This window comes from Eublepharis macularius, chromosome 3, assembly GCF_028583425.1.
Source record: "Eublepharis macularius isolate TG4126 chromosome 3, MPM_Emac_v1.0, whole genome shotgun sequence".
Lineage (NCBI taxonomy): Eukaryota > Metazoa > Chordata > Lepidosauria > Squamata > Eublepharidae > Eublepharis > Eublepharis macularius.
This window is the reverse complement of record NC_072792.1, coordinates 181,616,847-181,639,980: the sequence shown is the minus strand read 5'-3', so window position 1 is coordinate 181,639,980 and position 23,134 is coordinate 181,616,847. Positions and strand designations below refer to the sequence as shown.

The following is a 23,134-nucleotide window of genomic DNA, read 5'->3' as shown; positions in this document are numbered from 1 at the left end:
CATATGAAAACTCTGCTGTCGGAAGCAATTTCTAGGACTTCTCCACACACACCCCATCCCTCTGCAGCCCAAAACGCCACCTCAATTGCTGCTCCTGGGGGACACGGAACCCTCACAAACAACATGAGGGTGAAGTTGGACATCTACTGGGGGACGGGGGAAGTGGCAAAACCCACACACCTTTATACCAGCATAAACATATGCTGGATCCATCCCTTGTGCATGACGGATGGGAAGGTAGGTTTTACTCAGCACTGTCCTTCTTTCTTCCTTGCTGATGCCTCTGATAGCAAAAAGAGGGCCAGGAGGAAAAAAAATAGAGGGTCGTATCCTACCGCTATGCTCGGCCAACCGAGGAGCCTTCCACGGCAGGAAGGTGCCACACTTATTTCGGAGGAGTGATAGGGTATGGCTTAAAATGGAGTGGAGCAAATATTCTCTTTGGGCACTCCTGCCATTCCATATCTATGACTTTCTGGGATCCCATCTAACACCTTTGGGGACCACCTTGCAAAACATCCCAGCAAAGCAGGACATATAGCAAGCCACGGAACGTTCAGCATAGCGCCTTGACATTTATGCAAGTGCGTGTGTGTGTGAGCGCTGCGCTTGATACGTGCAAGTCGACTGTAAATCCCAGTTTATTTTCAGATTCCTTGGTCCTTTCATAAGGCTGGCTAAAATGAAAGAATCCCGAAGTTTGCAAAGCCTCTCCGTTGCCCAAAACAAAATACAGCTCCAAACAGCGTGCATTCCTTCCCGCAAACAAAAAGACACCCACATGCAAGGAACTGCAAGGCATTATGAGCTTTGAAAAATAATGTCTGCTCACTTTTGTGTCACAGAGACAATGGGCAGAACATCAGGAAAACGGCAAATTAAAGAAAAATAAAAACATAGAAGGAAAGAAAGCCAAACAAACCCCTACAGGGGAACAGAAAACTTTTTTCATCCATTGTTCCAGGCATGAAATCCACTACAGACAGCCAAAAGATTAACTCTTTGGGGCAACCTTACATAGCAGCCCAAGAAAGCAGAGATGGTTGTGTTCACACATCACAGACTGAGTCCAATATCATGCAGTTTCTGTGACCGGCAGACGTGGTAACAGAGACACCTGGGCCGTTTTCACATGCCTGTAAGCCTCCGGAAAATCGTGCAAAACACACGGCACGACAGCGTCTTCATAGCACGATTTCCCATCATGATCCCGTTTAATGGCGCAATGACGTCAGAAATCGCGCCGTTAGACAGGATCATGAAAGGAAATCACGCTATGAAGACGTCGTCGCGCTGCGAGTTTTGTGGATTTTCCGAAGGCTTACAGGCGTGCGAAAACAGCCCTGAAGAGCCCTCCTGCGTCACACCAAAGATCCATCCAGCAGTCTTGTTTCCCAGATCAGCCAATCAAATACCTCCAAAAAAGATTCTGCTGTTGACTGCCAGCAAACTGCATTCAGAGATATACTACCTGTGACCATGGAGGTTCCATTTAGCCATCACGACTAACAGCCATTGATGCATAGCTTCCACGGATTTGTCTTTTAAAGGGTTTTGTGCTAGCAGCTGTCCCTACCTACACCTTGCAGCAGGGAGTTCCAAGACTTAACTATGCACTAAAATTCCACTATGTATCAAAATGAAAAGCACAAACGTACCCAAAAGCTTTGCTCGGGTGGGGGGTTGGAGGATCACTGCACATACAAAGCTAGTTTACTGGAACCACGTTAAGAAATGGTCTTTTTCCTGATATCTAGTTTTCTAGATGCAGGGAGATATTTTTTCATTAAATGAAACAGCATTAAATTATGGAGATCCCCCAATACAGGTGCAATACAGGTGGCTGGCATTACTGAGCAGATGCCAGAGCCCACTTAATGAAGACATAAGACTGCTGCCATCTTTGATCAGACACAGCTCGCGGCTTACAAGAGATCAGACACGGGCACAGTGCCCATCCACTTGTTTTTGTCCGGCATGGTACGGAGGGAGGAGAGGGCTCCTGCCCTGCTCATTAGCACCGTATCAGCCGTCCTGCCATCTGGCAGCACTCCACTCCTTGCATGTATATATGTCAGACTCATTACTGATCTGTGGCCTGAGGCCCACAAAAACCTGTCTCCGGCTCTCCATTCATAGTGAACTGCTACCAATTGAGAACAGATGACTTCGTCTCCTGCTCTTAGAATCACAGAATCATAGGGTTGGAAGGGACCTCCAGAGTCATCCAGCCCAGCCCCCTGCAGGAAATTCACAACTGCCTCCCCCTTCCCCACATACATCCAGTGACCCTTACTCCACGCCCAGAAGATGGCAAAACATCGTCAGGATACTTAGCCAAACTGCCCTGGGGAAAATTGCTTCCTGACCCAAAAGTGGAGATCGGCCTTACCCTGGGCATGTAAGAAGGGGCCACGAGAACTAAGCACTGATGTAACACTTCCAGCCCTCCCTCACATGATCTGCCCAGATTCACAGAATCAGCATTGCTGTCAGGTGGCCATCTAGCCTCTGCTTAGAAACCTCCAAAGAAAGAGAGGCCACCACCTCCCGAGGAAGCCTGTTGTACTGAGGGACCGCTCGGACTGCCAGGAAATTCTTCCCAATGTTTAGCCGAAAACTCTTTTGATTTAATTTCAAGCCGTTGGTTCTCATCCGACCTTCCGGTGCAATGGAATACAACTACACAGTATCCTCTACATGACAGCCCTTCAAATACTTGAAGATGGTTATCATATCGCCTCTCAGTCGTCTCCTCTCCAGGCTAAACGTACAGAGCTCCTTCAACCTTTCCTCATAAGACTCAATCTCCAGACCCCTCACCATCTTCCGTGCCCTCCTCTGGACACGTTCCAGTTTGTGTGAATGAGGCTTTGGTAGCGGATTTAACAGTCTGCAGCCACTTTACTGGGTCACGTATATTTAATTTTTAGTGTACCTGATTTCACTACTCTTAAGTGATAAGCAGAATGGCTAAAGCCCTATTAATGCAGATGTTGATAATTCTATAGCCTCCCGTCTGAAGAAGAGAGCTCTGACTCTCAAAAGCTTACACTCTGAAAAACCTTGTTGGGCTCTTAGCTGCCACGGGACTCGAATCCTGCTATAACCTCCTACGTTTCCCGTAAAAAACAGAGATAGAGTGATGCGCTTCTAACATACCTTTCCTCACGCTACAAACCACAGTTTATTACCCAGTAAAGAAGAATACTTGTCCTGTGGAATTCACTGCCACAGAATGTAATTGTAACTGCTAGTTTAGTCAATTTGAAAAAAGAATTAGGGGAAGAGTTCCTAAAGAACAAGTCCATGATAGCTATTATAGGTCCACGAATCAACAGCTATTTATTTATTTATTTATTTATTTATTTATTTATTTATTTATTTATTTACTTGCTTACTTACTTACTTACTTACTTACTTACTTACTTACTTACTTACTTACTTACTTACTTACTTACTTACTTACTTACGTAATTTATAGTCCGCCTGTCTTACTAAGACTCAAGGCGGATTGCACAATATGAGATTAGTACAATCAGTATCAAGTACATTTCCATAAACAATGCCATAGGGTAAATAGATCCAAGTTTAAAAAGCATAGTATTAGCAAGAATTCAATACAGAGTAGAAAAAAATACTGAGGCAGAACATAATCAATTCTAGGACTAACATTAGACAACATGGAGCACTGGCGGTACATAGGAGTACCTATTTAAAGCATCAGATAATACGTAAGGCAATATAGCGTTGAAGTCTATGGTCCCAAACTCATTAGCGAAGCATCTGAGACTCCATCCCTACAATACAGTAAAAAGCCTTTCTGAATAGCTGGTTTTGCAACGTTTGCAGAAAGCTAGGAGAACGGGGGCTCTCCTGACCTCCTCAGGCAGGTCATTCCACAGGATAGGGGCTACCACAGAGGAAGCCCGTGTACGAACTGCTGTCGATTTCGCCCATGCGCAGGGTGGCACCTGCAGGAGACCCTGTACAGGTGAGCAAAGCTGCCGTGAAGGAACTGAGGGAGGGAGGCGGTCCCATAGGTATGCTGGATGAAAGCCACAATGACTAAACATGGAAGTTCTTCTAAATGTTGGGGCGGAAGGCACCAACAATAAGGGGAAGCCCTGTTCTCCTGGCTTTCCACAAACAATGCAAATCTGAATTACGGCTTTTTACTCAGATAGGAAGGCTGTATTGTAGGGAGGGGGTCTCAGATTCTCAGATGTGTCGCTAATGAGTTAGGGACCATAGACTTCACCATTATGTTGCCTTACATACTATCTGTTGCTTTAACTATGTTCTCCTATGAGCTACCTGTGCTTCATGTGGTCTAATGTCAGCCCTAGAATTGCTTACGCTCTGTTTCAGCATTTCTTCTACTCTCTATCGGATCCTTGCTCATGCCATGTGTTTGTAAACTTGTATTTATTTACCCTATGGCGTTGTTTATGGAAATGTCCTTGATACTGACTGTACTAATCTCACACTGTGTAATCCCCCTTGAGTCTCAGTGAGAAAGGCGGACTATAAAATAAATAAATTTGGGGGGGGGGGTATATTGGTTGGTCACTGCAGGAAACGGTGGAGTAAGTGAACTTTTGGTCGGCTCGAACACAGTTACTCTTCCGAAGGTTCACTTGCTCTTCAAAAGCTCCTCCGGCACTGATTTAAGAGCAGAGAGCGTGTTTGTTCTTTTGAAGAGTTACTGGGGAAGCATAACAGTCCTACGATACTTTATCATCCAGAAACCTTCAAAGTACGCCTCGCCCACTGCATGACACAGCTCCTGCGTTGCATGCAAGAGGCATTCCTGCCCCTTCTCAGAGGCGGGCGGGATTCTCGAGAAACAGAAGTTTCTGAAAGGGCAACTCTTGCAGGCTCACCGGAAAGACGTTTTAAAAAGGCAGCTTCAAAGATGCAAAATGGGGACTCGGGTTTGCGGCAAAGAGGTGGCAGGAAACTGGGATAACAAAGACTGCTGAAGCATGTCCTCCTAGATGAGGTTTCAAAACAGGATTTACCATCCCACAAAACAGGTGCATTTTAATGTGGCCATACATGTCCTATCTGCCTACACACTGCACACTACAGTTCTCTTCTCAACCACACAAAAATCCCTGCACATATAAAACTAGCACATATAAAACTTCTAGATAGTTTCAGGTGGGTAGCCCTGTCGGCCTGTAGAGGAAGAGCAAGATTTAGGATCAGTGGTACATTACATACCAACTAGATTTCCAGGGTATGAGCTTTCGAGAGTCAGAGCTCTCTTCATCAGATACAAGAAATGGAAAAAGGAAGCAGTCTTTATAATCCAGGCAGAGGTATTGTTTATGAATTAGAATCAGGAAGCCAGTTATAATACATGTGGTAGTTAGCTTGACAGAGACTGGGTGCAAAGCGCATACAATGAGCCTCTGTAGTGCAAGAACAAGCCCATGTCCCGATTCAACCCTGGGGGGTCCATCGTTCCGAACTTGCAAATAAGCTCAACTTCAGCAAACTTCTAGTTTTCTGTGCGCAGGGAGACGTTTTAAAAAACAAAACAAGTGACGGAGGAAGATTAAATTAGCTTAGCACCCACCCACAATCTGATGTGGCCCGTCTTAGATGTAGGTCGAACACCTCCGTGAGAATGAGGTCCCCAGAAGGAAAGCCACCACTTGCAAAGAAATCTCTTTGTCCTGAGCTAGACAGATGTGACAACTTCAGAAAAGAACAGCGCCTCTCAGCAAAACCGGACAAAAGCCTATCCGTCCACAATTTGCTACTTCGGTCACCTACAGCCTCCACACACATCAACAAGGCCCAAACGAAAAACAAGTTGCCCACATTTCATGCGTGCGTCGAATGCTCTTCTTGCACCATAAAGCACTGGCATTAATCACCTACTCATTCCAGGAACAGTTTCAGGTGGGTAGCCATGCTGGCTGGCAACGAAGAGCAAGATTTGAGTCCAGTCGCACCTCGAAGTCCAACAAGATTTCCAGGGTATAAAGGGAGGTAGCTTGACTCTTAAACACTTATACCCTGCAAATCTTGTTGCTTTATAAGGTACTAGTGGACTCATAAGAACATAAGAACATAAGCAAAGCCATGTTGGATCAGGCCAGTGGCCCATCCAGTCCAACATTCTGTCACACACAGTGGCTAGAAATCCAGTGCCATCTAAAGGACTGTCAGTGAGGCCAGGACACCAGAAGCCCTCCCACTGCCTTCCTTCCAGCACCAAGACAACAGAGCACCACCTCCCCACAAAGAGAATACCATCTATCTCCTGTGGCTAATAGCCACTGATGGACCTCTGCTCCATATATTTGTCCAGTCCCCTCTTGAAGCTGGCAATGCGTGTAGCTGCCACCACCTCCTGTGGCAACGAATTCCATGTGTTTATCACCCTTTGTGTAAAGTAGTATTTTCTTCTATCTGTTCTAACCCGACTGCTCAATAATTTCATAGAGTGCCCACGAGTTCTTGTATTGTGAGAAAGGGAGAAAAACACATCTTTCTCTACCTTCTCTAACCCGTGCATTATCTTGTAAACCTCTATCATGTCTCCCCTCAGTCGTCTTTTCTCCAGACTCCCACAGACCGTTCGTTATTGAGTGCATTATCTCTACATAACGTTTGCAAGAATAATTTTTAAAAATTTATTGTATTTATTTATGACATTTATAGTCCGCCTTTCTCACTGAGACTCAAGGTGGATTACACAGTATGAGGGTAACACAATCCGTATCAAGTACATTTCAATACAATACCATAAGGTAAACAGATGCAAGTTTAAAAGACATAGCGTTAGCGAGGATCCAAGACAGAACAGAAAAAATACTGGAGCAAAACATAATCAATTCTGGGACTAACATTAGACAATGTGGAGCGCTGGTTGTACATAGGAGTACGTATTTAAAGCAGCAGATAATAGATAAGGCAAAAATAGAGATGGAGTCTATGATCCCCAACTTTTTAGTGAAGCATCTGAGACATATCCCTAAAATACTGTGGTCAGGTACCCCGGCATGTTTATGTAGGCACCAGGTCACTGGCCCACACCTGATACTTCATAAAGTGGAATTCTGCCTCTAAAGGACAAAGGAAAACCCGTCAGAACATAAACAAGGAACCTTAATTCTTCCAGCATGCTTAAAGAGCAATCCTTCGCAGAGATACTTCAGTTTAAGCATATCAATGGGCTTAAACTGGAGTAAGTCTTCATAAGATTGCCCTGTTAATTGGCAGAGCTGTCCTGTACCCCTCTAAGCCTACTGAAGTCAACGGGCTCAGGATGGCACCCTAAAAGAACTCAAAATAAGGAAAAGGGAACTCACCACTTGTGGCTTACTCCTGGCGCTTTGCTCTTCGTGATGCTTTGGACACCGGGGCAGCTTGGGCTCCGACGTGGTTGGGGTGGCAGGTGAAGATCTAGGCATATCCACAGAGTGTGTGGGGGACGGTTCCCCCGAATGAAGGGTCAACATATAATGCTTGGTGACATCTTCCAAGGATGGAGCTTGGAGAACTGGGTAGGGTTTTGCGGGCAGGCGAGAGGATTCTGGCATGGCAGAAGTAGGCAGGTTGACCTCTGAGATAGGGATAAATGTGGCTGGCTCACTGGTGTGGCGCACATGTTTGGAGGCCGGCCTCGCTGTCCCAAAAGTGGCAGGAACTGGAGCGGCGGTCGGCGGGGTGGCCTCTTCTTTTCTGTTCTCCTGGCAATTTACCCTGTTGGTGCGCTTCTTGGAACTACGCCGGGCAATCCTGGGGGACAGGACTTCCGCCAACTTGGGATCAAAGACATAGTTTTGGGCCACCTCGATCATGTCATCCTCCGTCGGGGTTGTCAGGATGTGCTCGGACTGGGAGTACAGCTTCCCCGCCTCCTGGTCTTTCTCCATCCTCTGATCTCGTTGTTCGGAGAGGATGGGTTCACTGCTGGACGGAGGGATGATCTGGTCCATCTCACTGATGGGTTCTCCGGGACCGTCAAAGCCCGTGCTTGCCAGCTCGCCACGGCGGCTGGGGTCACTGAAGGACTTCTTCTTGATGGTCTTGCCGTTCCCCTTCTCGTCAATCACTTTGTCCATGGCCCCAGGCTGGCTGACAATGTTCTGGATCACCGTGCTGTAGTCCTTGACGCCGTCACTGCAGACAGACAGGTCGCTGGCTGCGCTTCCCGTGCACTCGGACAGGGCGACAGCCGAAGACTCCGGGATGCCCGTCTTAGAACTCAGCGACCCTAGGAGGTTACTGTCGACTGAAAAGTTCTTGGAATCCTCCGTGATCGAGCACCTTCTGTGGGGCATGGGATCGCTCAGGGATCTGTAGGTTTCGCCATTGGATTCCCCGTTGCTTCCACTGCTGGACTCGGAGCCGCCGTTTCCAACAGACGGAAACTTCCGTCGACGCCGAAGGGCACCGGGAGTTGAAGGAGCCTCGGAGAGCCCTTGAGGGGCCGCCTTGGAAAGCCCCTCGTCCACAACAGCTGCCTTCTCTTTATTCACTTTGTCAAGATGACTTGGGAGAAGCAACCCCTTCAATTCTTCCAGGCCAGCTTCGCTCTCTCTTTGGTTTGCCGACTTCCACGCCGTGACCGCAGGATCAAGATACCTGTCCGCAGGGCATGCCTCTAGCTCAGTGACAATGCCTTCATCCGTCATGCTGGACTCCGGACCGGAGAGTTCTTCCAAAGACTTTCGAAACGAAAAATCCCCTTCCGAATCGGGTATTTTCAAGCACAGTTCGTGGCTGCCTTCTGGTGTCCCCGGAGATTTTTCATCCTCTCTTCCATCGTTCACGTTCTCACTGTCCTTCTGGTCCAAACCAAAGCTATAGTCATGCTCGGAACCCATCTTACTGATTTTCTCAAAGACCTGCCTCGCTTCTTGAATATATTGGTCCTGGATAACCACTGGCAGCCCGTCGTCCTCATCTCGGCCAATCTCACCATCAGAAAGCGCACCTTCATGGTCCCTGCCGGTTGCCAGCAGGAGCTCTGAGGAGCTTTGCTTCATGGTACTCTGGAAGAAGAGCCTGCGGGGCGCTGGTTTATCGGAACAGGTAAAAGACTTGGCCCGCCGCAAAGTCGCCGTCAGATCTTTCAGAGTCGGCCGGTTGCCTAGAGTCCACCGGTTGGGCGGCTGAACCTCACTTTGGTCTCTGCTTGCCAGCTGGTGCCCCACTGTGCCAGGGGGGCAACTTTCATACCTGCCGCTCCACGCTGCCTCCTCCTGGTCACTCAACCGGTTGCTTTTCTTCCTCGGCTTCAGTTCCGAAAGGTCGGATTTCAAGAAGCTGAGGAGGCTTAGAGTCTCGGTTGCAATGTCAGGGTTGGACATGGACTTCGTATGCTTGGGCTTCTCTGCGGTTTCACCGCCGCAGCGGTGGAGGGGCTCATACGCAGAGATGTCCTGTTTCGTCCTGACAATCCCCGATGGCAGCTTCGGTCGGACCCGGACCTGGGCTTGCAATCTCGCGAGGCTGTCGCTTTGGCCAAAGCTGGGGGACCGGTAGACGCCCAGACCTCCCTGGAAGCCCCTGCTTTGCCCGGCCCAGGCGGCTCCGAAGTGGTCTTCTTCTTTCAGCGTCTCGGTGCTGGAATACCTGCTGCTGCTCCTCGAGCCGCACGGGCTGGGCACGAAAGGGGGGATGCTGACTTTGGCCACCCTGGAGACGAGAGGGAGCGGCGAGGCAGAAGACAAGGCCGGGGGAAGGCTGGCCGAGGCACTGCCACCTTCCGAAAGGCCCCGGACGAACTGCCTGTTGACGCCGCTTGTCGCCTTCGCTTCACCGGGCAAGCTGGCAGCCGCCGTGCCCTCAGCTGCCAGCCTCTTGGCCTCGAAGAGCGGCCGAGTCCTCTGCTCGGCCATCAGGGAGAGGTCTCCGGCCAGCTCCTCCTGAGCTCTGAGGTGCCACTCCATCCCGGCCGCCCCGTCGGCGCCTGAAGCTTGGTCCCGGCGGCCCGGCTCTCCCTTCTCCTCCTCCTGGACGGAGCGCTTCCTGGGGGGCGCCGGGCACACCCCCTCCTCCTCCTGGCTCCCGGAACGTCTCTCCCGGGAGGGATGCCCGTCGTGGCCGCCGGGCAAGGCGACGGGAGGGCGCTGCTCCGGGCCGGGCACCTGGGCAGGGGAGGCGGGCGCGGAGGACTGCCAGGAACGCAGCGGCGGCGGCGGCTCGGCTCGGGGGCCGGCGGCGGGCAGGCGGTGGGCGCGGAAGGGGATGCAGCTGCGGGGCGGCGGTGGCGGCGGGGCGTCGCGTCGGGGCGGCGGCGCCTCGTCCTTGTGCTGCTGCTGCTGCGGGCGCCGCAGGCTCTCGCCGAAGAGGCGGCGCATGGCGGGCACGCTGGGCCAGGCCGGCGGCGCCTCGACGCCCTCGGGCTCCTTGGCGGGGCCGGCGCCGGGGCCGGCCGGCGGGCAGAAGCGGCGCGAGAGCTGGCGCACCGAGGGCGAGAGGCTGCGCAGCGCCCGGCCGGGCCCCGACGGCGCGGCGGGCGGCGGGCCGGACTCGGCCGCGGCGCGGGAGACGCTGAAGGAGGCGGCGCGGCCGGGCGAGCGCCGCCCGACGGGCTCCGAGGGCGGCGGCGGCGGCTGCGCCCTGGCGGCGCCGGGGGGCTGCGCGGGGCCCGGCCGCTGGAAGGAGGCGCTGCGGGCCAGGGGGCTCCTGCTCCCCGGCGCCGCCCCCTCCGCCATGGCCCGCTCGCCGCGCCTCCCCTACGCCGGCCCGGCAGCCATCCGCCGGGCGAGGGGGGGCGAGCGCCGGCCGACTTCCCCGGGAGTCCCCACCGTCCGCGACTCCAGGCGCGGGAGGCGGCTTTGGTCCCGATCCGGTCGCGGGGCTGCAGCGCGGCCGCTGCTCGCAAGCCCCTCCCAAACAATCCGGAGGGAAACTTCAGCCTGGCCAACTTGGAGGTCCGCGGGGAGCCCCCCGTCGCAGAGGCAACCCCTCCGGGCGCTGGGCGCCTTTGGGGAGGGACCCCCGGCGTGCCCAAGCGGAGGGCGAGCGGTCCGAAGGGGGTCCTCGACGGCGCCCCCCCTCCTCGCTCCTCCTCCTCCTCCGGGTTTGTTGTCGGCTGCCTTCGCCTCCTGCCTCGCTCTCCCGCTCCCCCTCCGCTCTTCCCCTCTTCTTTCTTTTTTTTTAGTAACATTTCACATAAACTTTCCCCCACAAGAGGCGTGGTTTCTTCCCAAAGAGGGGGATGGTCTCTTGCAAGGAAAGTCTGGGAACGCTGCTTGGGCAATTAAAAAAAAGAGAGGGGGGAGGGGGAGGAGGAGGAGGAGGCAAGGCATCCGAGCTGCACATCTGGGAAGCCCCCCCCCCCCTTTTGTCTCGGAGCAGGAAGGCGCGTGCATTTTTTTCTTCAGAGCAAGATTCGGGTCCGGTAGCACCGTAAAGCCCAGCTAGATTTCCAGGGAATGAGGCTCAAAGCATTCCTGAGTTTCTGGGGGAGCGTCCCAGCCCCCAGTCTTGGGAAGAATCAATTGCATTTGCGGGCAACGATCTTGTGTGCGCTCCCATCTGGGAATTAAGCCCCCTTGGGCTCAAATAGGCTCGCTGGAGAGTGGAGAATGCAGCCCCCCTCCTCCCGATTCAGAGGAGATAGACGTGTTAGTCTGTAGTTGCAAAATAGTAAAGAGTCCAGTAGCACCTTTAAGACTAACCAACTTTATTGTGGCATAAGCTTTCTAGAACCACTGCTCTCTTTGTCAGACGCATCATCAGTTTCCGAGAACCACGGCTGTCTTCGTTAGATGCTTCGTCAGCTTTCAAGATTCACAGCTCTCTTCGTCAGACGCATCATCAGTTTTCAAGAACCACCGCTCTCTTTGTCAGACGCATCATCAGCTTTCAAGAACCACCACTCTCTTCGTCAGACGCATCATCAGTTTTCAAGAACCACGGCTCTCTTCATCAGATGAATCATCAGCTTTCGAGAACCACCGCTCTCTTTGTCAGACGCATCATCAGCTTTCAAGAACCACCGCTCTCTTCGTTAGATGCATCGTCAGCTTTCGAGATCCACAGCTCTCTTCATCCGATGCATCATCAGCTTTCGAGAACCACAGCTCTCTTTATCCGATGCATGGAGGGTATGCATCTCCATGCATCTGACGAAGAGAGCTGTGGCTCTCAAAAGCTTATGCTACAATAAAGTTGGTTAGTCTTAAAGGTGCTATTGGACTCTTTACTATTTTGCTCCTCTCGATTGTCTGCTCACCCACCTCACAGGCATGCTATTGCCTTTACCGTGGGCTGGACTAGATTGGGTTCAGCATATGGGTCGCTGTAAAAAGTTGCTGCCTCTTGCACTGATTTTTATGGTTTTAACGTTTTAAAGTAACTCATATATTTAATGGTTTTTAATACCATTTTTTAATTGTTGCTACCCGCTCTGAGCCCGCTTGTGGGGAGAGCAGGTTATAAATTTAATGAAATAAATAAGAAGAGCCCCACTGGATCAGGGCATTTGTCCATTTAGTCCAGCGTCCCATTTTCCCCTATGATCCACCCTCTGCCTGGATTGTAAGAACTCTTCCATTTTCTCCTTAAGGACTCCTTCCTTTTTCCACTCCTTGTATAAGATGAAGCGAGCTCTGATTCTTGAACGCTGACACCCCAGAAATCTGTGTGGTCTCTAAGGTGCTACGGGGCCCGAATCCTGCTCATCAGTTTCAGACAATGGCCAACCGATTGCTCCCAAAGGTCAACAAACAGAGCATCGAGGGCGAGGCCTTCCCCCGATATTGCCCCTTAACATGGGGTTTCAGAAGTGTATTGCTTCCAAATATGGAGGTTCTCTAGGGCTAGAAATCATTGATAAACTTGTCCTCCATGAAGCCCGTTATCCCCACTTTAAAGCACCGCAAAGACCAACTAGTTTTCCAGGGTAGGAACTTTGGTGAGTTTCAGGGAGAGCGTTTCAGCCCCCAGCCCTGTGCAGAATCGGTTGCACTGGGGGGGGGGGCACAATCTTGCGCTCCCGTTCGGGAGTAAGCCCCCTTGAGCTCAGTTAGGCCTGCTCAAGAGCAGCAGAAGATCAAGGCAGTTGCCCATCCAGTCCAACATCTCAATTCCCATACAATACCTCTCCCATCCTTGCCTGGATTATAAAGACTCCTTCCTTTTTCTTCTCCTTGTATCTGACGAAGGGAGCTCTGACTCTTGAAAGCTCACACTGGAAATCTAGTTGGTCTTTCAGGTGCTACCGGAGCTGAATCTTGCTAGTCTGTTTCAGACACTGGCCAACCGATTGCTCCCGACGGTCACCGAACTGACTGACGTGGCCTCTTAACATGGGGTTTCAGAAGTGGATTGCCTCTGAATATGAAAAATAATAAAAAAGTCCAGTAGCACCTTTAAGACTAACGAACTTTATTGTAGCGTAAGCTTTTGAGAACCACAGCTCTCTTCGTCAGATGGCATCTTAAAGGGGCTACTGGACATCTTAAAGGTGCAACTGGGCTCTTTACTATTTTGCGACTACAAACTAACACGGCTAACTCCTCTGGATTTGGATATGGAAGTTCTCTTTACTCACCAGGGCTAGTAGCCACTGATAAACTTGTCCTCCATGAAGCTGGCTACCTCCACTTTAAAACGGCCCATACTCATGGCTCCTGCATCTGTGAATATCCCAACTTAATTACTCATTAAGTAAAGGAGCATTTCTTTTGTCCTGTATCTACTGTCCATTCAACCTCGATTTCCAGTATGGGCGGGGAGGGCAGTTCCCTCTACCCACTTTCCCATCCCGTACATAACTTTCTAAGCCTTATTGATGTCTGCCCCCAGTCTTTTTTCCCAGATGGAAAAACCCCAGATTCTTTAGTCTTTCCTCATTGGATGTGCTCCCGCTTCTTCATTGTCTTGATTTCTCCACTTTTTCCAGCTCGGTGAAATCTTTTCGGAGACTTCCTTTTTCCATGACCTGTTTCGAACTAGTGACTAGCTGGAAGCCGCAACAGCAGGGCATGAGAGCAATAGCCCCTTTATCCCCTCAGCAACTGCTATTAAGATACGCTTCTTCTGAACGTGGAGGTTCAGTTTAGTTACTATCTGCACGCCAGGCACGGGCTTTGATATCTTCTCAGCCACCTGAAACATACAACAGGACTTTAGGAATAGCCTTGTGTACACTAGCAAATATTATGCTGCATAATATTCTCTTAGGACCTATACCCCATTGATGACACTTGTGTACATCAAAGAGGGGGGTTTGAGCTGTTAAAAATATTTAATTTGGGAGCTGTTGCTACTATAGCTGTGTAAGAATTGTCTTTGTGAAAATTACTAATATATGTATTATTCACTGTATGGAATGTAAATTATTGTTCTGCATTTTGGATTAGATTGTTTAATATTTATATTGAGGTTCACTGAGCACAGAATATAAGAACAAATATTTACTTTATCGTTGTAATGATTTATTTGGACCCTCCAGTGTGGTTTCCACTGTTGGTTTGCTGCATATATATAAAGCTCAGCTCCAGGGCCTAATGACAACAGCTATTCCTCATTTTGTCCCCCAGCCGCTGGTTTTAAGCTACACTGTCTCTGAACATGGAGGTTCTATTTAGCTATTGACTAATCGGTGGGAAGGGACCTATCCTCTGTGGGAAGTTTCGATGCATCTTCTCATCTGGTTCTCTCTGCTCCTACAATACATACCGTTTAGCTTTAGACTCAGAGCCAAGCTACAAGTGACGCCTTACACGGGTTGGACACTTGTCAGCTTCCCTCAAGTTTTGATGGGAAACGTAGGTGTCCTGGTTTTACAGCTTGGCTCTCCATTACAGCTGCAAGACCTGGACGCCTACATTTCCCATCAAAACTTGAGGGAAGCTGACAAGTGTCCAACCTGTGTCAGGCGTCATGTGTAGCTTGGCTCTAAATCTGAGCTCTTTCCCTGTACCCTTCTCAGGTTTCGTCTGGTGCTCTTTCTCTCATTGAAATCAATAACTGCCACCGAGTTTAACGAAGCAGATGGCTGCCGAATAGTTTCGTAGCATACTTTGTTTTTTGTTGTTTAAACAATCAGCCATGAGTAATTCCTTTGTGTCCAGGAGGGTGTTGGGCACCCTCTACTGACTAAACGTTTTTAATAGCAGCAGTGGAATTGTCATAAGCTACAACTGTGCTTTGCAGAAAAAGGCAGGACAGAAATGTTTAAAATAAAGTGAAATAATTAATTAACTTTCTTTTTTTATTATTACGCTAATGGCATCCAACTTGAATTTTGGTGTTAACATCAGACTCTCCAGATAAATCTGCAAAAAAACCCCAAACCCTCATTGATATTCCCATTTTACAGACAGAGAGGCAGAGATACAATGTTTTGCCATGTTGGTGTATTCTTGGTGATGGTGGTGATGGACAGTGCCTTCAAGTCATAGCTGACTTATGGCGAACCCTGGTGGGATTTGCATGGCAAGAGACTAACAGAGGTGGTTTGCCATTGCCTGCCTCTGCAACCTTGGTCTTCGTTGGAGGTCTCCCATCCAATTACTACCCGAGGCCGGCCCTGCCTAGCTTCTGAGATCTGACAAGATCAGGCTCACCTGGGCTATCCAGGTCAGGGTTAGTATATTCTTACTATTAATAAAAATCCTCTAAAGCGCAACTGCATATAACAGTGATATCAGTGTTTATACTGCTTTCGCTGTTGTAGCTGTCCTTTCACACACACACACACACCATGATTCCAGGAAATGTAGTTTTATTGATGTCCTGTGTGCTCCCAGGCACTTGCATACGTTGAGATTGGGGCAGGACTGTTAAACTGGTTTAAATGTGTAGCTAGACAAGAAAAGTGTAGCTAGACAAGGCCTACAAAGTTGATAAACTTGAAGCAACTTGGGTGGCCAGTGTCAGTTCTGAACCAGGTTCTTCCATGTACTGACCCAACACTCGGTCAACAGTACTATGATGATGATGATGATGATGATGATAATCAGGGCTTTTTTTCAGCTGGAATGGGGTAGAACGGAGTTCCAGCACCTCCTGAAATTGGTCACATGGCCAGTGGCCCCGCCCCCTAATCGCCAGACAGAGGGGAGTTTAGATTGCCCTCCGGGCTGCTCTAGTGACTTGGAGAGCAATCTAAACTCCTCTCTGTCTGGAGATCAGGGGGCGGGGCCACCGGCCATGGTACCATTTTCGCCGAGGGCAATTTAAACTTTTAAAAACTACCCCCTTGTTCCAGCTGACCCAAAGTGACGTCATTGTGCGGTCCTGAGTTCCGCCACTGAGTTCCAGCACCTCTTTTCCCAGGAAAAAAACCATGATGATGATGATGATGATGATGATGATGATGATGATATTCGATTTATATACCGCCCTTCAGGACAACTTAATGCCCACTCACCAAACCACTACACCAGACATGATGATTCTGATGCTGATAACATTTGATTTATATACCACCCTTCAGGATGACTTAACACCCACTTAGAGCGGTTTACAAAGTATGTTATTATTATCCCCACAACAAAACACCCTGTGAGGTGGGTGGGGCTGAGAGAGCTCTGAGAGAGCTGAGGCTGACCCAAGGTCACCCAGCTGGCTTCAAGTGGAGGAGTGGGGAATAAAACCCGGCTCTCCAGATTACAGTCCTGCACTCTTAACCACTACACCAAACTGCAAGCTCTTCCTCTGCCCCCCCAAAGAGATCCAAAGGTGCTCCTGGGAGCTGTGAAACTATATTTGCTAGTTACAGTGTAACCAGCTAATGCCCCCAGCAGAGAAAGTCCATTAAAAGCAGAGGAGCTGGGAAGCAGAACTTCTCTGTGCCTTTAATGGGTAACTCATTGACAGCAAGAGCAACACTGGGGGTAGGGGGTGGGGGGGTGACGGAATTGTCTCCAGTGGCAATTGCTGCACTTTGGGGGTTCCTTTGTGACCTAGTAATCTTTGGAGAACCTGGAGCACAGATGTCTAGCAGAGAACGAGTCAAAGGGGTCCACAGCGAAAGGATTGCAATTCATGACAGTTAGGCTAAACGCCAAATTTCTGTACCACATGCTGCTCCTTCCTCCATCAAGCTGAATTAGTTTATCCTGCTGTGCTGCTCTTTATTCGCCGTGCATCTGCTAATCCAAAATAATTTTTAAAATGTGTTTTATTCTCAGCGGCTGCTTAAATTTGTACCACCTTTTCAATGCTAGGTCGCTATGACATGATAACAACCTAGTGCCACAATTGACGAATTCCCAGCGTTCCCTTTTAAAAAAAAGTTACTAGCTATTTTCATTGCGGAGTTATAAGGAGAAATGTGCACTCTTCACAACTCTGTAAGGGTGAGGGATTTTCTTTTAAAAAACGAAAGCTGGGGACTTGAACATTGTTGCAAGAGGCTGTTATAATGTTATAATGCCATTGCAATCTAGAAATTCCTGCCCCCCTCTAACCATCCCCTTTCCAGGTTTTCCCTCTGTAGTTGATATCTTCTTTCCCCAAAATGTTTTACTACACTCTCCAAGCACATTAGCACACCATCTGGCCAGGGAAGTTCCACCCACAACTTCATGCGTTCAGTTCGGCACTGCTGTCCTTTTCCCCGCCTGCTATTAGAGGGCTTCTTGAAGGCTTTTGTTTTAAAACCAGTAAATATTAGTGAGAGAGAGAGAAAGAAGCACCCCGTGCTGGGATTTTCAAGGCGAGACACTAGCAGAAGTGATTTGCCATTGCTTGCCTCTGGATCTTCCTTGGAAGTCTCCCATCCACTTACTAACCAAGACCGACCTTGCTTAGCTTCCAAGATCTAATGAAATCAGGTGTGCCTTGGCTACTCATCTCAGGTTGCTATAACACAATAGCAATTACCATTTTTTAAAAGCACTCAAAATGCCACCTTGTGATGTCACCGGGGAGATGGCAGCTTTGAGGGGCAGAGGGCAAGAGAGTGTGGAGAAAACATTTGTGTGGAGGCTCTGTCTTTTCCACGTGCGTACCTCTGGCTATGAGATATACAGCATTTTCACTGTGAAGAAGCTCTGAGACGCACCTCAATGCATAATGGGACAGAGGTAAGACAGAATTGTAACTGATATCTTCAGTTTTTAAAGTGCAGTCCAATGAAGAGAAGGAATCTCTACACGAGACACCTGGACGCATGTTTGTCAAGCGCTGGGAGATGCAATGTTAGCTGGGAAGCGTAGTTTTAAAAGATAGAGCTGGCGGAGATCGCTCTGGAGGGGACAGATTCTCTCAGCCCTCCACAGTCTCTGGCATGCCAGACTGTCTCTCCTTCTGGTGCTTTCACCCTGCCATCCTCACTGCTTAAAACGTTGAATTAACTAAGCCTTGGCAGGGCAAAGGCTCTGGAAGGGGAGATGCCAGAGGTGGCGGAGGGCTGTGAGAGAATCCATCCCCACCAGAGTGATCTCTGCCGGCTCTGTCTTTTAAAACTACGCTTCCCAGCTAACATTGCATCTCCCGACTTGTGAAGAACATGTGCCAGCTGTCTTGTGGAGAGCGACTCTAACGCAGCATTGACTTCCTTGCTACTTACTTATATGTATCCTGACTTTCCACCAGTTGTGTCTCTGAGGCTGCTGACGACACCCAGCTAGCTCCCTCGGGAACTCAAGGATGGTTTGCTTGATCGCATTTTGACTCCTCAGGGGAAGAGCCTGGAAGGAATCGCCCTCCTCCCTTCCCAGTGACCATGGTGGTTTGGCAATAGACCGCCATAAAAATACCATAAGTCCCTATAGTAAAACCAGGGCTGTTTTTCTGGGGAAAGAGGTGGTAGAACTCAGTGGTGGAACTCAGGACTGCACAATGACGTCGCTTTGGGTTAGCTGGAACAAGGGGGGAGTTTTTAAAAGTTTAAATCGCCCTCAGCAAAAATGGTCACATGGCCGGTGGCCCCACCCCCTGATCTCCAGACAGAGGGGAGTTTAGATTGCCCTCCAGTGGCGCGAAGGGCAATCTCAACTCCCCTCTGTCTGGAGATCAGGGGGCGGGGCCACAGCCATGTGACCATTTTCAAGAGGTTCCGGAACTCCGTTCCACCGCGTTCCCGCTGAAAAAAAAGCCCTGAGTAAAACTTTGCACATATGGGAGACTTTGAGAAGAGAATGTGCACCTCATGACACCCATCCCCCATCTTTAATTTCAATCCCCAACTCGAGGATATTATAAACTTCTTGGGCCCCCTCTTCTCTCCATTCTCACACTTTGCTTCCATGGACTGAGTCAGACTGCTGGTCTTGTCTGCTCTTGTAAGAGCTCTCCAGGGTCTCAGGACGGGGTCTTTTATGTTGCCTACTTCCTGATCTTGCTAACCTGGAGATGCCAGAAATTGAACCTGAAAACTTCCGTGTGCAAAGCCGATGCGCTATCTCCGAGCCTGTTTCCCTCCACATATTATCCCCTCAACGTTCATTGCCTTCTGGAGGACAACAACAACAACACTCAGTACAATTTAATGTCACACTCAGAGCAGTTTACAAAATGTGTTATTATCCTCACAACTATCACCCTGTGAGGTGGGTGGGGCTGAGAGAACTCTGAGAGAGCTGTGACTGACCCAAGGTCACCCAGTTGGCTTCAAGTGGAGGAGTGGGGAATCAATCTGGCTCTCCAGATTAGAGTCCTGCCACTTTTAACCACTACACTAAACTGGTTCTGTACTTTGGGGGCCTTTCTTGGAGATTCTTTCTCTTAAAAATAATTTCAGCATGCCTGGGGTGTCCAGGTATAGAAACAGAGCGCAGTCGAGTTTCGCCCTGCTTCATTGCCCTATTGATAGGTATTCACCATAGTCTTTGTAACTGGAGGGAATGTTGGAGGCCCTGGGGGTGGGGAAGTGTGGGTTTTAAAGAATTCACACACACACCTCAATAATGCAATAGTACAACCCTGCTGTATTCTGGGACTGGATGAGTGGGGTTCCTGCTGCCATGAGATTGCTTTGACTGCTATGGGTCAAGATTAAATCAGCAGGAACCAGCACCTCATGAAAGGGGGTCTATTTTTATTTCTCCCAGTGCTGCATGGAAGAGATTTGGAGGCAGGGGAGCTTGGAAATTAAATTGGGGGAATGCCTGTCTCCTGGAGGTGAAAGGGACCTCAGGGAGGCGGGTGATTAATTCGCAGTGGAGGAGGCGCTTTCCTCCGTTGCTAATTAATCCCAGACCTCCCCAAGGCCTCTTTAAGGCTTGATTTAAACTTGATGCTGACTGCGGCAAAAGCATTCTCCCGTGGAACTTTGCAGTCTGGGGCCGTCGTGTATGAACTGGGTTGCCCCCTGAGCATGTCACAAGCAGCTGCTTTGCGGGGGGGGGGGCACAGTTTAAGGAGCCACCGGGCAAGGAAAAGCTTAACAGGGGAACTCTTGAGCTTTCGCTTGCATCACATGTCAATCGAGCAGCAACTCCGAGTGGCCCGAGCCCTTTGACACGGAGCGCCTTGAATTATGCAGAGGCACGTAAGTTTGGAAAGGCTTTTGCATGGGGATGTTTGAACATGATGCTAGACAACACAAAAAAAGAGTGAAAACAGGCCAGCGTACTTTCAATACGAGACACCTGGGCGTGTGTTCATCAAGTGTGGGGAGACTCAACGTTAGCTGGGAAGCGTAGTTTAAAAAGACAGAGCTAGCAGAGATCACTCCTCAGAGGGTTTGTTAATTTCATCTTCGCTTCCTGGACGCTCTGTCAATTTCACCTCTCCAGTCTAAAACTGTGTGGGATGGCAACCAGAGGGCAGTGAGGAATGGAAAGGGGCTGGAGCTGCCTTCCAGACTAGGTTTAGACCTGGAGAGGTTCTAATGGGCTGAAGTTTCCCTTCTGGCATTTCACAGCCCCTTCACACAGCTCCAGTGTATAGCAAAGCCTTTGCCCTGCTGCCAGCGCTGTCTTTTTAAACTACTCTTCCCGGCTACCACTGCATCTTCTGACTCGTGTTCTTCATCTGTCAGATGTCTCATGTCGAGAAACTTGTGTTGAGGTCATGCAAGGTACTGGTGCCGCAGTATGCTGGTTTGCTTAGGCCTTGCCTGGAGTACCGTGTTTCATTTTGGGCACCACGTTTTAGGAAGGGATTTCAATAAGCTGGAATGAGTCCAGCATAGGGCAACAAAGTTGGTGAGGGTTTTAGAGACCACGTCCTATGAGGAGAGGCTGAAGGAGTTGGGAATCTCTGGATTGGAGAAGAGATCCACCCGGACAAATTGGAAGTGGTGCAAAGGAGAGCAACCCGGATCATAAGGGGCCCAGAGACCAAGTCCTAGAGGAGAGACTGAGGGACCTGGGAATGTCTGGTTTGGAGAAGAGGAGGCTGAGGAGAGACAAGATCCCTCTATTTGAATATTTAAAAGGAGGTTACTTAAGGGAGGGAAGGGGGCTGTTCCTGTTGGCAATAGAGGTTAGGACTCAAAACAATGGGTTTAAACTACAGGAGGGAAGGTACCGGCTGGACATTAGGAAAAAGGTCTTCACATTTAGAGTAATCCAGGGCCGATTCCAGACGGCTCTCCCCATCCCGAAACGCCGCGCGTCATCGCGTAGAAAACGCGAAATATCACGTTTTCTCGCGCGAGTTTTGTGCAACGTCGCACAAAACTTGCGCGAGAAAACGCGGTATTTCGCGTTTTCCGCGCAATGACGCACGACGTTTCGGGACGGGGAGGGCCGTCTGGAATCGGCCCTGTAGTGGAATTGACTACCTGGGGATGTCATAGGTTCCCCTTCATTGGCAGTCTTCAAGGAGTGGCTGAACGAATACTCGTTGGGAATGCTTTAGGCTGTTCCTGCACTGGGCAGGGGGTTGGACTAGATGATCTGTAAGACCGCTTCCAGCTCTATGATTCTGTGATTCTATACTTACCAGGTGATACGATTGCCATCTTCTGATACCTAAAGAGTTGCCATGCGGAGCACGAGGCAGGTACGTCCACGGTTGTGTTGGATGACAGGAGGACTCGGCGTAATGGCTATAAACTATAGCAAAAGAAGTTTCAATGTTATTTGAGAAAGAGTTTTCAGGCGATGCAATGTGTTGATACTGGAACATTCTCCCTTGTGAGGTGGTGAATTCTTTGTCATTGGAGGCTTTTAATTATTGTTCGGATACCTATTTGTAAGGGATATTATAGTTCTAGTTTTTTAAATTGTCAAGAGGTTGGACTAGATGACCTTTGTGGTGCCTTTGAACGCAGAGATGGAAAAAAATGAAATAAACATCTATGTTTTCTTACACTGGCGTTTCTCCCAAGAGAATTTTGGGGAGTTATACAAATCCTGACCCCAGCACCCTGAAGATCTAAAAACCTATGGAAGACCTTCTCAACTGCTTATCACCAAAGAATGAGAACTGAGCGCACAGCAAGGTTTTTAAGAATGTGCAACCAGACACAAAATGTAGATTCAGAAGAAAAAATGTGCATTCGTGCTTCATATTTCCAGTTTGGAGGATTTTCTCCCTCTTTATGCAGGCTTCTAAATGTTGTGGAATGTGACTGTAAGCAACAATGCATGCATGCACAGACAAGAAAAATGCAACACTGCATTGCCACTGTGCATGCTATGCGCATGAAGCACATGTGTAAAGTGCCCTCGAGTCGCAGATGACTTATGGCGACCCCATAAGGTTTTTAAGGCAAGAGTCTTCAGAGATGGTTTGCCATTGCCTGCCTCCACGTAGTGACCCTGGACTTCCTTGGGGGTGTCTTTTCCAAGTATTAGGCAGGGCTGACCCTGTTTATCTTCTGAGATCTGACAAGATTGGGCTAGCTTGAGCCATCCAGGTTATGACATATGAACCACATAGGGCTTTGCAATTCCAAAACATCTGGAGCACAAAAAAGAACAACAATGTACTTGTATAGATGAAGTTCATGCTATTTGTATGCCACGTCTCAGATAAAGGTGCACCAAAAGTGCACCAAAAGTGCACCAAAAGTGATGCTCTTTTGTTTTGGTGCACCAAAAGCGATGCTCAGCTTTCTTTGCAATGTCTTGTATACCTGATTTAGGCATCGGAAGCAACAGACGGCTGCTAAATGCTATCTTGGCAACGAGGTTCTTAATCATTCCAAAGCAGTTCGCTCATACCCTTTTGCAGATTGTAACTGGATGGGCGTGAGAAGCGCCAAAGGATATGCCAGGCCCTGCCATGTAAGGGCAGTGCTCTA

General features: G+C 49.3%; 1 protein-coding gene across 1 annotated transcript in view; it reads right to left on the bottom strand.

Annotated features, from left to right (window-relative positions):
* The window catches only part of ARHGEF17 (Rho guanine nucleotide exchange factor 17), a 242,875-nt gene extending 232,187 nt beyond the window's left edge, over nt 1-10,688 (bottom strand). Inside the window, exon 1 of the mRNA XM_054974489.1 lies at nt 7,332-10,688. Coding sequence (XP_054830464.1) covers nt 7,332-10,688 — 3,357 coding nt within the window. The remainder of the gene's footprint in view (nt 1-7,331) is intronic.
* Nucleotides 10,689-23,134: the final 12,446 nt, after the last annotated feature.